The sequence below is a fragment of the Synchiropus splendidus genome, chromosome 19, assembly GCF_027744825.2.
Source record: "Synchiropus splendidus isolate RoL2022-P1 chromosome 19, RoL_Sspl_1.0, whole genome shotgun sequence".
Taxonomy (NCBI): Eukaryota; Metazoa; Chordata; class Actinopteri; order Syngnathiformes; family Callionymidae; genus Synchiropus; species Synchiropus splendidus.
The window spans coordinates 2,778,518-2,794,177 of NC_071352.1; the positions used below are offsets into that span (position 1 = coordinate 2,778,518).

At 47.7% G+C, this 15,660-nt stretch overlaps 1 protein-coding gene across 2 annotated transcripts in view; it reads right to left on the reverse strand.

Annotated features, from left to right (window-relative positions):
• Nucleotides 1-15,280, reverse strand: part of septin12 (septin 12) — a 36,747-nt gene extending 21,467 nt beyond the window's left edge. For both annotated transcript variants that reach the window (XM_053850765.1, XM_053850764.1), the window contains exons 1-2: nucleotides 14,827-15,280; nucleotides 5,466-6,962 (exon numbers count right to left, since the gene is read on the reverse strand). In XM_053850765.1, coding sequence (XP_053706740.1) covers nucleotides 5,466-6,962; nucleotides 14,827-14,881 — 1,552 coding nt within the window. In that variant the 5' untranslated portion in view covers nucleotides 14,882-15,280. The remainder of the gene's footprint in view (nucleotides 1-5,465; nucleotides 6,963-14,826) is intronic.
• Between the last annotated feature and the right edge of the window lie 380 nt (nucleotides 15,281-15,660).

Below are 15,660 nucleotides of genomic sequence, written 5' to 3' on the forward strand. Positions count from 1 at the left end.
CATTTCCAGCACCTTCTTCTCCAGCTGCTGGGACGTGCGGCGTATCAAAGAGCACAGCAGTAATAGATGTTCCTCAGAGCCCCATTTGTCAGGAGGGGACAGGTTGTTGATGTTCCCTGAAGACCATTAAGCGAGTGTCACTTACAAACCCCGTGGCAGACTGTTATAAATCATCCCAAGTTAAATTTAATGCCAGGGAAAGGTGAAGATGTTCTGACAGAGTTCAGGCTTCCTGCCAGCTCTGAGATCCAGCTCTGCTCCGCTGGTGGCACAGCAGACAGGAATTCAATCACTTTCCCCCCCACCCCGACTGTTATCTGCTTCACCGTCCATCCCTCAAATCCTTCTGACATTAGCATGGATTAGACGGCGCCCCCTCTGGGTCATTTCTCTGGGACCTGCTGATGCACATCATGGGAATGCCATGTTGCGTGTGCGACAGGTGGAGGGCCTGTGTTGTGAAGGTCACAAAGCTAAAGGTCAATTCAGGTTAAGGAGGCGTGAAAACTGAAGCAGCTTTCCAAAAATGAAAACTTTTACTTCCAATCCAGTGGTCTGTCCCGCCCCAGGAAAGCAAGACATTTTAGATGGAGCCATCAGCTATGACCTCCAACTGACCTCTACTGAGTGCTTGGTCACTGATTCCATTACATGTCCTCGAGTCGGACGATCCAAAGGGCAGATCAGTTTAGACAGCTGAACAGATTGTAAACAAATCCAAGTGGAGTCCAGCTGCAGGCGACGGCTGCTTCCTAACCTCACACACACACACACACACACACACACACACACACACACACACACACACACACACACACACACACACACACACACACACACACACACACAGCTAACTGGTCCGAACACGTCTCGGTGCTTCCTTCACACATGGCTGCTGCCAGTGAGCGAGAGCCACTGTGATCAGGCCTGTCTTCTCTGACCTTCCAGCCTGGAACATTCCCTGGAACAGGTTGGAGGTGCCACAGCGACATGTAGGAACTGGCCCCGGAGCCTTCACTTCGGTGGAGGAACCAGCACACGAGACATCTGTCAACATTTCTGCCAAACAGGAGGACGAGTGCGGCACCACATTATCGTCGTTGCATCTCTCCGTCACTGCCATTTCTCATTCAGATCCCCCCATCTTTTTCTGGAAGAAACCTGAACCAAAGTCCACTAAAGTGATGAGAAGGTCTAAGATCCAAAGTGAAATGGCTGAGCAACAATAAGATAAGAAATAATTCCTCTTATACAACAGATGCAGATGAACTTCTTCTCAGAGGTTGAGACCCGAGAAGAAAGCCACCCAGAAACAGCTCCAGTCAATAGCTGTCAGAGCAAGGTCCTCAGAACAACAACTTTCACAAAGTAAGGTCACGGCAGCCGCCCCCGGCCCCGTCAGGGCTTGCTTGGTGCTCCTGTGAATCTCTGGAAGTATCTTCTCATTTGTCTGTCACCTGACTTCACATGATGACTATCTTCGCTCCATCACATGACCCACTCCAAAACACAGCGGGAGGTGAGCGCCAGGAGAGGCTGCCGACAGGAAGAGAGAGGTTTTTCTGGACTCAGGAAATCCCCACATTAGCTGCTTCCTTCACTGACTCCTATGTTTTGCTTCTCTGATTTTGTGCCCCGAGTTAAAACAACAGTGCTGAACCCGCTTTCTCATACATGGCAAGCAGGAGACGCGGGAGCAGGACACACCCCGTGACCAGGACTGACCCTGTTCATCTAATATCCTGATGAAGAGCACGTCACATAGCTGAAAACTAACTCCATCAACCAGTCAGTTTTACTCAGTAAGACCATGTCTCATCACCTCGCCCCAAGCTTGCTCAAAATAAATAAGAATTCATGAGGATTTCCATGAGGAAATTAATGATAAAATCTGTACATCAAACAATGATTTGCTCTGTAGTAATGTACTGCACAGCATAAATGTGTGTACAAGGTTCGGCAGAGCTTGTCTTCGTACTGCAACTGAAGTTCTGTGTTCTTTGGTGTCAGTTGAATAGAGAATTCCTGCTTTCATCCTGCTACTAATTCAAGCTTTGCTTGACGCTCTTCCGTTCCACGCCACACCTGGACACTGCTGTTAAGATTCCCATCTTTAATTTCCATATTTCCCAGACTTGAAAGATTTGGGAATTTTCTCGAGGAGACAGCGACTAGTGGGTCTGATGAAGGGTGTCAGCGATCATCTGCAAACACGGCAACTGTTCCGTGCTGCCACTGAAGCCAGCCACGGGTGTGAGCATCTAGTCCTAACCCTCGGCACTGGCTGCAGCAGCCACATTACCAGCACCCACGCAGGTCACCCACGCAGGTCACACACAGGCCCGTATTAAAAACACAACTGAAGTCACGTACTATACACTCGCTAAAAACTCTTTGAGCAGGAAATACGAGCGTCAAATGAACGGAATATTTGTCTGAAGGCAAATTTCCCCACTACCTCTGTTTCAATCAGAGGTGGGAAAAGTGCAGCCCGGGGGCCATCTGCGGCCCATTGCCTGTGTTCATGTGGCCCTCGTGAAGCCACAGCAAAAGCAGGATTCGAATTCAAATTAAGAAGTATTCAAGGTGTACTCCTCCTTTCAACAGTATTTTGGTTCCTTGAACTCAATAAATAAAAGAAAGAGCTTGTAATAAAATGTTTTTAAAATCCTAATTAGTTCTGGAGCCAATATCACCACTTTTAAAAATATTCCTTTATTTATGATTTATATTACGATTATCTAAACACAAATATTTGAAGTGCATAATCTCACAGTGTAAGTATACTGTAATAAGTGTAATTATACAATATTTAAGTGGTTAAATAAAGTTTCATTTAAGATTCTTCAGTCCTTTGGCTTGACGGCCCCTCACGTAAGTCACAGGACAGAATGTGGCCCCTGAGGCTAACTGCCCATCCTTTCATTATTCACAATTATAGCTTCTTATTGGTAAACTGCCAAACAACACAACAAATACAGGTGCATTTTACGTAGCATTGGCTCTTACTTTCAAGCTCTTGTGATTTGGCGGACCAGGTTCGGGCCCAGGGCCTCGACACTACACGGTCACCTTGGTCAGACACGCCATCATTTCCATGAGGGCGATAACACACGGCGAGCTATGCAGTGGAGTTGAGGCAGAGAGATGCAGAAGAATGGACGGAGAGATAAGAGCTTGTTCCCATGGAAATGTTGAGCGATACCAGCTGCGTTGGTAAACGGCTGAGGGGAAGAGGACAGCGACCTGATTCATCACCAGGTGCTGTGGAGAGGGCATCAGATACAGGCAGAACACGGGGTTTAAGCGGCAAGCGATCCACGTTTGCAGAGCAAAACAATCATTTGGCTGTGAGGAACTATTACAGCACATTAACCTGTTATTTACAGGCAGAGCACATGTGCTGCGTGGGGGGAGTGTTGCCGTCTCCGGCAGGATGTAGCCATCAAAACAACACTTACACTCCAGGAATTACTCCACGGAAATCAAACAGCAATGAGTGGAGAAACCCGGCTCTGACTGAAGGCTGTTTGTCTGCCCTCTCTGCTGCACTGAGGACAGTCATGGGTGTTTCATGAAGTCTCTCAGGTGGTGGAGAACTTCATTTCACTTAATCTAGCATCTTCAACTAAGTCCCCCTTGAATACACGAACAATAAATTCCATCCCATGCATCTCTGAAAACATGGAGATGCATTAGAGGCTGACGTCAAACTTGAGGGGTTTTGCAGAGAAGCAGCAGAAGTTTGAAGGCAAATTAAACTAGATCATATTTCAGGAGGCTGTAGTATCATCCTTCTGTTTTTAACACTGTTAAAACTTACAACATAACCAACTGCTCATGGCGCTTCTGGAAACTCACCACCTCCTGCTCATTTCTCTTGTCATGTGATGCTGGAGATGGATTTCATCTGTTTGACCTCAAGTAATTGGACTGGCGGGATGGTCGGGGCTGCCAGATACAAACCCCCAAAGATGTCGGATAATATGCTTCCTGTTTGTCCAACCACCCACGTGTATGTTAGCTTTCCGTGTCCTTAATTACAGCCAAATGCAAAACTCTGAATCAATATACCCTTGAGGGGACGCAAATGATACAGGCTTTCAACCAAATGAATTGTAAATTACAAATAACTATATGTAGAATTCAGTAAAACGTATATACCTTTTTCATTTATTTTGTAAATGCATTTCTTTATTTTTTAGATTTTCCAATTTATTTGGTTGAAAATCGGAACTCAGAACTAGTCTAGAAAAACAAATTCAATAATCATCATAGTCAATAATATTTTTCTCTTTCTCAGCTGATCAGGAACCTGTCAGTGTAGAAAAATATTGATATTTGATAAAGAAACCAATAAATCATCAAATACCTCTTTCACAATTAACATTTTAAAATTATTAAAATTATGTTTAATGTCTTCAATTGCCCTCAACAAGTTGGTCGTGAGAAACGACTGGCGCCATCTGCTGTCACAAGTAGTCACAAAAGGAAAAGGTTTTCAAATCGTCGTTTTTTGTTCGTGGGGTTTTTACTGTGAGTTTAACGTTCAGTTTGCAAGTTCAGCCCAGCAAACACATCTGTCCTTCCAGAATCATCTTCTCGTTCTGCTTTCTTGGTTCCAAAACGAGTGAGAATTGTGGAAAACGCATGGTTTGACTTGAAAATATCGACTATACTGAGCTGGTCTTGCGCAGCTTTCCGCCTTCCCAGAATAGTGGGTGGCCACACCAAACCTTCCATGGAGTTATGAGTTTATCTCATAACATTGTAGCTCCTTAATGAGACACTCGTGGTAACTGTCTTGTAGTTGCTACATAAATGACTGTAATTTCTTCTGCTGCGGCGGATACAATGCCCTGACTGACTATTCTTCTTCTGATTCCTGCTGAAAAGTGTTTTTTTGTGAAGCAGCTGAAAGGCTGAAGTGTTATCAGAGGAAGCAGGACAATATGGTGGGTGGGAGGAGATGGACCAGAATAGCTCCTTCAAAACCTCTCTATATGGCTCTTTAAGCAGCTGAGTGTGTGTGTTTTAGCAGGAAACAGTAATTGGCCAGATGATCAAACTAACCTTGACTTGTCCTCAGACTCTCACATATAAACAAATGGAATTTCCCCTCAAAATATCAAATCTCCTCGCACCCATGATGGAGCTTGTTTCCACTGCAGCTACAAGCTTTTCCCACAGCTCTGAGTCACAACAGAACCAGTGATACGAGTCGGGTCGGCTCCCTGGCTCACTATCTCCTGCTTATCTAGTAGAAGGAAGATATAGAAGTTTTCATCATGGAGGTACAGACCTTTCCTGCTGGGTGAGAAGATATGCATGTGTTTTACGTCATGAAGATGACTGTCCGTTGACTGTTGATTTTGTAATTCTCCAGATTCGACTGCAGAAACTTGACTCTACTGTGACAGTAAAAGCACCCACACACCGAGGCTGCAGAAGAAGAACTGTCCTACCTTCTTGTCTCGTCTTCTCCGGCCTCCACGTCCCAGTCAGAGTCCGAGACTCAGGAGACAACCCTCCGTCGTTGTGGACTGGATACTGGACCGCAGCAGCTGCAGTCTTTTCACTGACAGCGGGACGAGTGAAGGAGGCGATCCTCTGTAAGATGGAGCCAACTGAGTCTCCACCCTCCATTGATCCATCTTCTGATGGACATCCAGCTGCTGGACCGGAAAAGTCGGAAGAGTTGGAGGCGACTTGACCGACCTGCGGCCTAGAGAGGGTCTCCAGCTGCGGGGTTTGGGCAGGAGACAGAGGCAGCGGTGTGCTGCTCACCTCCGCCCACCCACCCTGAGAAGAGGTGGGGGACTGTGTGGAGAAAGGCAAGAAAGGATGGTGCAGGGAGAGTGATGGGGCGTCTGAGGAACTGTCCAGGCTGCTGAGGGAGGCGGACGGGCTCGCTGAGGCTGAGGCTGAGGCAGAGGCTGAGGCAGAGGCCGGCTTCATCTGAAGCTGAAGACTCCCTGTGCTTCTTGGAGGAGGTTTTGGGGGAGTTGGGCTCATTGATCCCCTGTGAACCTTGGAGGGTGGATGGGTGGAATGGTTGCTCACCAAGTTGTCCAGATCCAATGGAAACTTGTTCAGACGAGGCGTGTCTTTGGACTTGATGATCTGGGAGTTTTGCTGCTGCCGATTTGGACCTTCTTCCCCAAAGGGACTGGCATTGTGATGTCGTCCATTCCAGCTGCTGTTTGAACCTGTGAACCTCAGACCTGGAGAGATTCTGCCTCCACTTCTGTGCATCATTCCACCTCCTCCGTCACGAATCTGGAGATCAAGACTTGGCATTGAGCCATGATTGACTCCATGAGGCTCCGGTGCCACCAGCACCATTCCAGAACCCTGGTCCAACTCAGAGTGGAAGACACTCCCATGAGAGGAGAACTTCTTTAGACTGTTGCTGTTTGGGGCTCCTTGCTGTGCAAGCTGCTGTGCCGGCCGGTACTCGCCCTGTGGTTGGGCGCTGGGGTATGACGTCAGCTTGCTGGGATACTGGAGGCCAACACCTCCACCGGAGTACTCCAGGCTGGACGTGGAGCTGTGCAGGCTGTCGTTGTCGCTGCCTGGTCCAGACATGGAGAACCCATTGGGGTTGAGCCTGCTTTGAAAGGACGCGGCTCTGGTCACGGAGGAGCTGTTGTGGAGCAGGGCCGGCTTGTTGGTGATTCCATGGTTGAAGGACATGCTGCTGACCACGTTGCGGGGCTTCATCACCGGGCTGGGGCTGGAGCTGAGGCTGATGCGGGAGTGGTAGGGCGCCGAGCTCAAGTTGTTGTTGTTGTTGAAGGTGAGCGAGGGCGACTGGCCGTCACCTGCCCGCCCATCACTTGCTTTCCTGTGGTTGAGGAAAAAGCGTGGGGAAGACGGCGAGACCGGGGTGGAGACCGGGGAGGTCGGGGTGAAGGGCGGAAGGTCGTCCACGTCTTCAATATCGAAGGATCTCTTCAGCGCTGCCCAGAGGGGAGAAAACAAAGTGTTACTTTTCTTCAACAGGTACATGGTGCTCAACTAGTTACGTTGGAGATGACATAGTTTTCAAAAATAACTCAATGCTAAAGTGTGTTGTATGTTTAAAGGGTTTTTTTACTATCATGTGACCACTTAATAAACACAATCTGTCATAAATATATTTCCATTCACCAAGCCATTCATGGCACTGGCTTTCCACATTCCAAACTGATGGAGTTACTTGCTATCCGTGAAACATCAATATTGATGACTGTATTCTTCATTTGGAGATGCACCTGGCAGAGCGACAGCATGATGGGGGAAAAAAAATGTAAAGTTTTCAAATACACCAAGCAAATTCAGGCAACGTTTCCAACCACCAATGTTTCCCCACTGCGTGGCAGAGATCAGCGTCCCTTCCGCTCTCTCTCTCCCGGCCTCCCGCACACACCTACACTTTTCCTTCATGGTGGAAACACAAAGGCTGGATTGAGGTCAAAGCTTTTTTTGTGGAGTTTTGTGTTACAACAACGAGCCCCTGCAACGTGACACACCAGGAGCGGGGCTGGTGGGCGCCTTGCGGGAAACGTCCGCAGGAAACGACCGTCCATGTTACTGTCAACCAGAGTCCTCACAGCGACACTGGAGTCCAGGAACAATGGAAACCAGCGAGTCACGTCTGAACTTTGTCCTTCTGTAGTGTGAGACCTAAAACTGTGATCTGCAGCGAAGGAGCCACGTGCCTTTATAGCCTTCACGCTTGTCGATCGCTGAGAGGAAAAGCCAGGTAGTGTATAATTACAGAAGTCCTTGTGTGTCTCTTAGACCCGTACACAGACTCAGTGTTCCTCCACCAGAGCGGTGACCTCTGAGTGATCTCCATTGTCTCTGGCTGCTGGGGTTTGTACACCAACACTAAATGGCCCCTAACACGGTGAAAATACACTGATATTGTTGGATTTCAATGAGTTGAAGAGGCCCGACATGAACTGCAGACACTAGCATGTAGTGACTGTTTCAGTTGTTTTAGGTCTTTTCACTGATTCAATATACCTTTTTTTTAAACAAAGCATCTGAGCAACACCTTCGCCCCAAACTAACATTTTCCCCCTTCAGTCAGTCAGAGCCTCTGAGAGCTCTTCCTGTTTCCTTCCAGCAGCTCCGGTGTCAAATCCCTATCTTTCCTTTAGAGCTAACACTGAGCCCAGCTGCTGATCTGGGAAACACACACTTGAGCCTTAATGATACATCACGGCGAGGGAGAGAGACACTCATGTGTGTAGCTCCGCTTCATCACAGTGGAGATGGACCCGGCAACAGAGCGGCCCACAGGCTGCAACACTCCAGCAGTGGACACGCTGGAGGCCCCTCCGCAGGGCTGGGAGAGGAGTGGGTGTTGTGTGTGCCGGGTTCACTGAGGCTACAAGTGTGAACCTGCCCTTGGTGCAAAAGATAAGGAGTCCAGCTATCAGGTAATTGCTGGCACCCTGTTAAACACTGGAGAAATAATTACGGTGGAGGTATGTGTGTGTGCCAGCGCTGCGTGTGTGCGTGTGTCTGCTGTTTGGCTCCACTCCTGCTTTTCTCACAATTACCAAGGCCGTAATCCCCTCTCCTCTTACACAATGGCTCCTAAATCTGATAAGAAGGAATGCTCAGGCCACAGCCTCGGTGATGGAAACACTCAGCAGCAACGCTCACAAACGTCACTGTGGAAGAGGACATTGCTTTTGTTATAGAGCTTGAGATGAAGTTCCATTTGGGTGAATGTGAAGTCGGAGGTCCATCAAAAGTGAGGCAGAGAAACGGACCTGAATGTCCGTATTCAGGCTTCAGACCAGGCTGACGTGGGCTGGTGTGTCGTCTTCCTGTGCACTCAGCAAACACGGTTGGATGAAAAGATGCAGTTGTTGCAGCATCTGGCGCAGAGCCAGAACCAAGGAGATCGAAAAACAGGGAACAACTGGAGCCTAGTCGGGCCAACTGGCCAGGAATCAATGTTTGTGTGTTGGTCACTCGCTCAGTTGATTCCACCTTCAGATAGGAGAAAAATACACGAGCGTGGTGGTGAACCTGAGCCCGAAATTAAATCTATTGGTGTCTCAAAGTGCTCCAAATGAGGACCGAAGTTAGAGATGAACCTGTGGTGAACTCAAACCTTCTAACAACCAAATACATTTCCAAAGGTTGGAAGGTCGAAATGATCTTTTATGTCAGTAAACCAGAGCTATATTGCTCAATGTTCAGCAGTGAGGAGCTAAAGTTTTGTATTTCCGATCGATTTACCGTAAATTCCAGACAATAAGCACCACTTTTGTGAGACAAGTTGAATTATATTGGCGGTGTGATTCAAGTTCAGAACCTTGACGCGTTATGCCTCAGCGTTGATGCTGGACCCTGTTTTCAAAACATGAATCCACTTCCATGAGATTGTGGGGCCAAAATGTGCTAGCTGTGTAGCTACTCGGCAGACCCTCCATCATTGGTGGTAAGAGCTGGGCACGTTCACCGCTGGGGTCCAGGCTCAAGACCCAGGTGAGGATGGAGTCTAGTAGCAGCCACTGGAAACGTGACAGGGAGGTCTAGGTCCGAACCCCTCTTGGTAAATCAATGACTCCTGGCCACCTAAGCGAATCCTTTGCAGCCATCTTTGCGGATACATGATTTATAGAGACAGTCAATAACATTTTGGCACCGATGACTATAAATATGTAACAGTGAGAGATTCAAGCTGACCGTGGCTCTCGCTGGGAGTCTGCCCAGTGGACACACACACACGAGGAGGCCCAGTCAGGACTTGTCTGCACCCCCCACCCCAAAGCGTGTCTGCACATTCCAAGCAGGTAGAGCTGACAGATGAGACAGCAAGCGCGTCCTCATGTAAACACACACCAACAAATCAATACAGTGTCCACACCACACAGCCACCACTCACTCACTTACTCCCGCACACACAGCCGCACTAAAACAACTTCCACTTACTCCAAGCACATCTGGAAATCACATTCCAGGCAGCCGTTTGCCATGTTTTAATGCTGAAAATAACACTGTCTGGAGTCTCGTAAACGGATGAGCACATGCACACGACGGGCTGCCTCGTAAGCACCTGTTAGCAGGTAAGTATTAGCAACAGTCTGTTAAAGAGGCAACACTTCTTTAAGTGTGACACGTGAGGACCCGTGAAGACGACCGTGACATCATTCCAGAAGAACCGTGGATGCTCGCTCTCAATATGGAACCCCTTACGCAGAAAACAAGTTAGTCCGGGCGGATGAACTCATGAACTTTGGGTTAGTCAGTAGTGTGGCCCAAACCTCGGCAGGAATTTATGGTTCTTCTCTGACCTTATCTTGAGAGGTGAGCCCCACCAATATCACTCTGCTCATCATTTCTCAAACACCTTTAAAGCAAGATGGTAAACAGTGACAAGCTGTTGTCTGAACACTATACTGATGTGAAAGTATAGAGTGTTGCGTCGATGTTGGCGAGGGTTGAGCGGAACATGGAGCTCGGATTGACAAGGTGAAGGCTATCCAAGTGAAGGAAACTTAAAAAGGATGTTTCACTTTGGACTGGATATTACAGTATGAGGCAGTCAAAGATAAGACGGATCATATGAGCCCAGGAGGAGCAGAAGATCGAGGACAGAGACAAGTGTTCTCTCTGGTCAGGAGGAAGATGACTTGTATTTGAAGACACATGAGGATGGCTAACTGCAGAAAACACAATTAGAAATACATGTAAATCAAACGTGGACAAACAGCAAGGAATAAAGTGGCACCTGAAGAGCAGAGCAGCTCTGGGTAGAAAAGACAAATAACTTCGAGAGGACAAGGTTAAACAATGAAGAAGTATTCAAGCATCAGGAGAGTTACAAGAATCATCTTGACATTTGTTCACTCTCAATAGCTTCACAAGTGAGAGTGTTGTGCAGATGATAAGGAACAGATAAGGACCAAGTGAGAGATAACCCATGTTCTCCATATGTGCGAGAGGAGAATTCTTTGGAGCTTCATGTTGAACTCTGAAATACATTTAACATGCTGCTGAGTGGCTTCATGTAAACAAGCTCCACTCATGAAGACAGGAGGATCCAAACAATGAGAGCGGCTTGTAAAGTCCTCTGGAGCAGTTGTGTAAACTTTATTATTGGTGACGGCAGCGACTCTCGCCCTGCAGTAATGGTTTACGTCTCCGTGTCCGTGTTGTTTCCCCCGCAGTGATCCAGCGCGCCTCCAGGGCCGGACAGCTTCAGACTTGTCGAAGTAGCCGACAGCCCGCACTGATGTCTTGCCAAATCCTGAGCCGTTATGGAAGCAGGGCCTGGCGCTGAGCCAAATCAAGGGCTACCTGTGGGCAGGGAAGTTAGTCCAGTTCCTCCAGCTGCGGGGGGGACGTGAGGGGGCGCCGCTGTAACAGTGAGTTGGAGATCAACTCTGTCGCTAAAGTGGAGCATCTGAGTCCTGCGTCCACGCTCCACTGCCTTAATGCAGGCTGGAATGTTTTTGTATTTGACAGAGTAGCACTTGTCCTGAGCAAAGACAACGAGCTGGGTGTGCGCCTCAAACGCCTGGGTCACCAAGTCATGGGACCTGCTCTGATCTCTGCAGTACCAGGACGTGACAGGGGCAGGGAGGGGCAGTGCTTAGGCCCTCTGACCTTCTCTAATCCTCCATGTCACCCACAGGCCCAAATGTTCGGCTGCCTCTCGCTCCAGTTGAGCGCAGAACTTACACAAGCCATTATGTCTGCCCCCGAGTCCAAACATCCCTGGTCAAGTACGCTTTACATAAGCTTCCACCTGTGGAGCCTCAGTCCAGTCCACCGGGGGCCACAGAGCATGTGACCAAGTACACCAAGAGCTAGCACAGTGCTGTTAGCTATAAAGTCCAGTACTGTCGACGTCAAACCTGGCACTTGCTTTTCAGTTTTACAAACTATAGACACCATCTCCCAGCATGCACTTGGGTGCGGACCATTGCCAGCTGTGTTACTAACCACAATATCCAATCTGTGTCGGCTCCAAGTCCAAACCATTGAGTGAGCGCTCCTCACACCTTCACTTCACTCCACTCATTTTGGCTGGACAGGAAACTCTCTGCATCAGACTCCCTGAAACCACTTTTCCTGGGAATCAGGTCACACAGTTCCCTTTTCCCCTTCACACTCACTCATATTCCCAGATGGCCTCCAGGATAGTCACGAGAGCAAGGAGCTGACCTGGTATATTGCTGCAGCTTCTTACCACCACTTGTATCGCCAAGGTCAGCGGAGTTTATGAACTCTCTGAATGAGGAAACATAGGATTATAGCTAAAATGAAGACAAAAACTGGGACTGAAATTGAGTGACATTAGTTCCCTGGATTCAAGCTGCTGGTGGTCAAAATTCCAAGCTTCAATTTTACAGTCAACACTTCCAGTCCAATGAAGTTTCTGCTGCATGTAAACAACCACGGCACATGAATGAGAGATGCCTTCAGAATGATACAGAATAAAGTATCTTTTTGAAGGTGAAAACTCACCTGATCAAAGGCATTAAAATGAAGTAGAAACATTGGAACAAGCGGAAAACTCAGCATGGACATGATTATGGTGGTTTTGACAATGTTCCGCGACCCGACCCCGGATAAGCGGCAGAAGAAGGTGAAGGTGAAGGTGACAATGTTTTTTTGGACAGAGCAGAGAGACTTTATATATAAATACGGCAAGACGTTCTGTAATTGAGCATCTAAATGAATGTTTAAAACAAGCCATGTCGCAAGCCGAACAAAAATGTCTATATTTTCTAACAATAACTGCCCCTCCTTTAACAGGAATCTGTTAAAGGAGGGGCTTGTGCTTCATATTGCATTGAATCAACAATAGATGTTGAACTTGCTTGCAAGAAGCAGGGCCAGATTTGGTCCTTGAGTTTGACAAATGTCTGTTGGGTGTTTTATCACCTGTCTGTCACATAAACCACCATTCATAGATGAAACACATTAGGAGAGCTGTGTTACAGAGAGTTTGGGTTACAGTAGTGCGGCTGAAGGTTGGTTCATGAATCCATCTGATGAGGATAGCGTGGTCAGAGGAAGTTAGCGGCTCCTACGCACGAGGGAAAACATGGACGGCCACTTTCCAAACGCACTCAAAAGCTATGGTTTTGTCCCTCAAGTGGCAACTGAAGGAAGGTGGGGGGGTCATGTTTCACTCAGCATTCCGCAGCCTGCGGGTTCAAGTCGCCATCAACAATTGCCCCACTGTTGCCAAATCCAATTTGGATCTGTCACATCAGATTGCCTCCCACTGCAGGGACAAGGGGCAGGAGGATGCTCCAGCCTTTCCTCTCTGACTGAAGGTTTGATCTATCTCCATCTAGCCGCACTGGTTTCACCCAGCATCGTTCAGTCATGATCATCAGCAACACTCAAGGGTTGAGTCCAAATGCTGCATTCATCTTACCCGGCCGCCACGTGGCCTAAGACAGGGAGCCACTGTCCAGTGTCAGGGGTCGGAGGTGTCAGATGAATTTGCACGCTTGTGTGGGGGCCGCTACAGTCTGGACTGTCGCCGAGGGCTACACTCATTTGTTAAAAGGCAGAGAGCAGCACCTGCCTTTGGAGAGGAATGTGGCGAGAGAGTGCGAACGCTAGGGCCTCTGTTGTTGCTCCGTCCCTGTAGGTCTAATGATGGACGGTCCACAGACACTGCTGAGCCTTGAGCCCAAGAGCCCACCTCACCAACCTCCAGGAGTCACCAAGTGATTCGGACGGATGAGAGTCTTCAGCTGCTTAGACTAACAGCCCTTGGGTTTCAGCTATTTAAGGTGTCTTGCTCAAATTTTGTCAGTTTAAACCGCCTCCACTTCACTTCTCTTCACTCATGAAGTCACAACACAAGTAGAAAAACTCACAGGCCAGAGTCTGTGTGATGGTTCCTCTAAAACCTGAGATGGCATTAGTCATAATCAGAAGTCAGAGTGACTCAATTATTGACACTGCCACTCAAAAGTGCAAGTCTGAGCCAGACAGATGGAGATTCTGCCACAAGACCTCAAAAAGATTTGACGGCCTCAAACATCCTTTGAAGCAGACTCATTCACAGGCTTTTAAAGGCGCTATTGTCGGTCCACACACACACACACACTCTAAGTGCAGAAAGCTTTTTGAGCTCTGTGCGGAGCATCTGTTATTAGTGCTGATCTCTTACCTGTGCCGCCGTGTTACATCTGACTCCAGTAATTACACAGTAAGTCTCAGCTAAAGACACCAAAGCAGTGACTCACCTTGAGTCTATCCTTAAATTTCTGACTGCAATGTAAAAAAAAACAAAAAAACATTGGAGCTAAAGCAATAATTTAAAAAGCGTATCTTGAGTCTAGAAATATAGTTAAGGATGAGATACTTCTGTCCCTTCTTTGGAAGGTTAAAATAAATGTTCAGATGAGTGCAACATAAAAAAAATGTTTTTATTAAGAACAAAAAAGATAAATAAATCACATAATAATATCATGTAATCTCAATGCAGCTTTTAAGAATTGTTTAAACTATTAGGAAGATAATAGTGTGTCTACTATGTGTGTGCGAGTAGCCACATGTAATAACCGACGAGCTAAATGATCAAATTCACCCTGATTTTGGAGGTAAATGTGTGTTACCAGTTTCTACATACTTGTGCATATCAACGTTTGAGAGTGAAAAACGCATTTTCTTGCGTCAACTAGGCACTTTTTTTTTATCAATTGAACTGTGCGTGTAGGGTCAATAAAAGGGAAAGACTGGGCTTAATTTGGGAGTATTTCAGGGCAGTAGCCGCGTAACAGCCAAAAGGCGCATCCTCCTTCACTTCTGAGGACTGAGGTGGGAACAAAATCTTCCACATACCTTCGAAATCTGATAAAATCCCTTCGAGGTGGTCGTTGACGGAGAGCGCCGACATCCTGCCTCTTTGGCGGTTTCAGCGATTTAATCGCAGAAAAGGAAGACTTGAGAACCAGGGGTCCGAAAACCGCTGACGCGTGGATGAAGTCGGAGCGGTCTGCTGCTGTGGGCCGGAGGTCCAGTCTGAAGTGAGTCTCCGTGAAGTCCGAAAGCGTGGAGGAGGGACGGGGCGAGGGGTGGGGGGCTTACTCCTTACTCATCCTCCCAAAGGGGACAGGAGAGCGGAGGGGGCGGGCGGACGGATGGATGGTGGGCGGAGCCGCAAACAACACCTGGAACTGAATCCTGGGACCAATTTTCTCTTGTCTTCGCTTTCATTTCTCCCCTCCAGCTGTCTCCCCCCCGGCCCCGGGTGGGCGGGGGCCCTCGGAGTCCCAGGCTCTAGATTCGATCCCAATTTTCCTCCCTGGATTCTCGGACTTCTCAAGTCAGTCGCTTCTTTTATGCTGCTTTGCCCTGAATTATTGGCTTTGAAGTCCATAAACAGCTGTGAGAACCGTGACGGGGTCCGATCCCTGGCTGCCACAAGCTGGACTCAACTGGTGTCTGTGATGTTGCAGTAAAAAATAAAGAAATAAAATTACATTTTTGTAGCATGGGATTATTCTCATAATTGAACGTCAGTACTTTACAGACCAATTACAAAACGGCGCTCTTAAGGTGGCAGATTCAACACGTGACTGCGAGAGCTTGTACACCACCAATAGTTGCAAGAATCTGCGTTCATGTTCTCTGTCGCAGTCAAAGTAGCAGGACTTTGTGGTTGAAGTATAATTC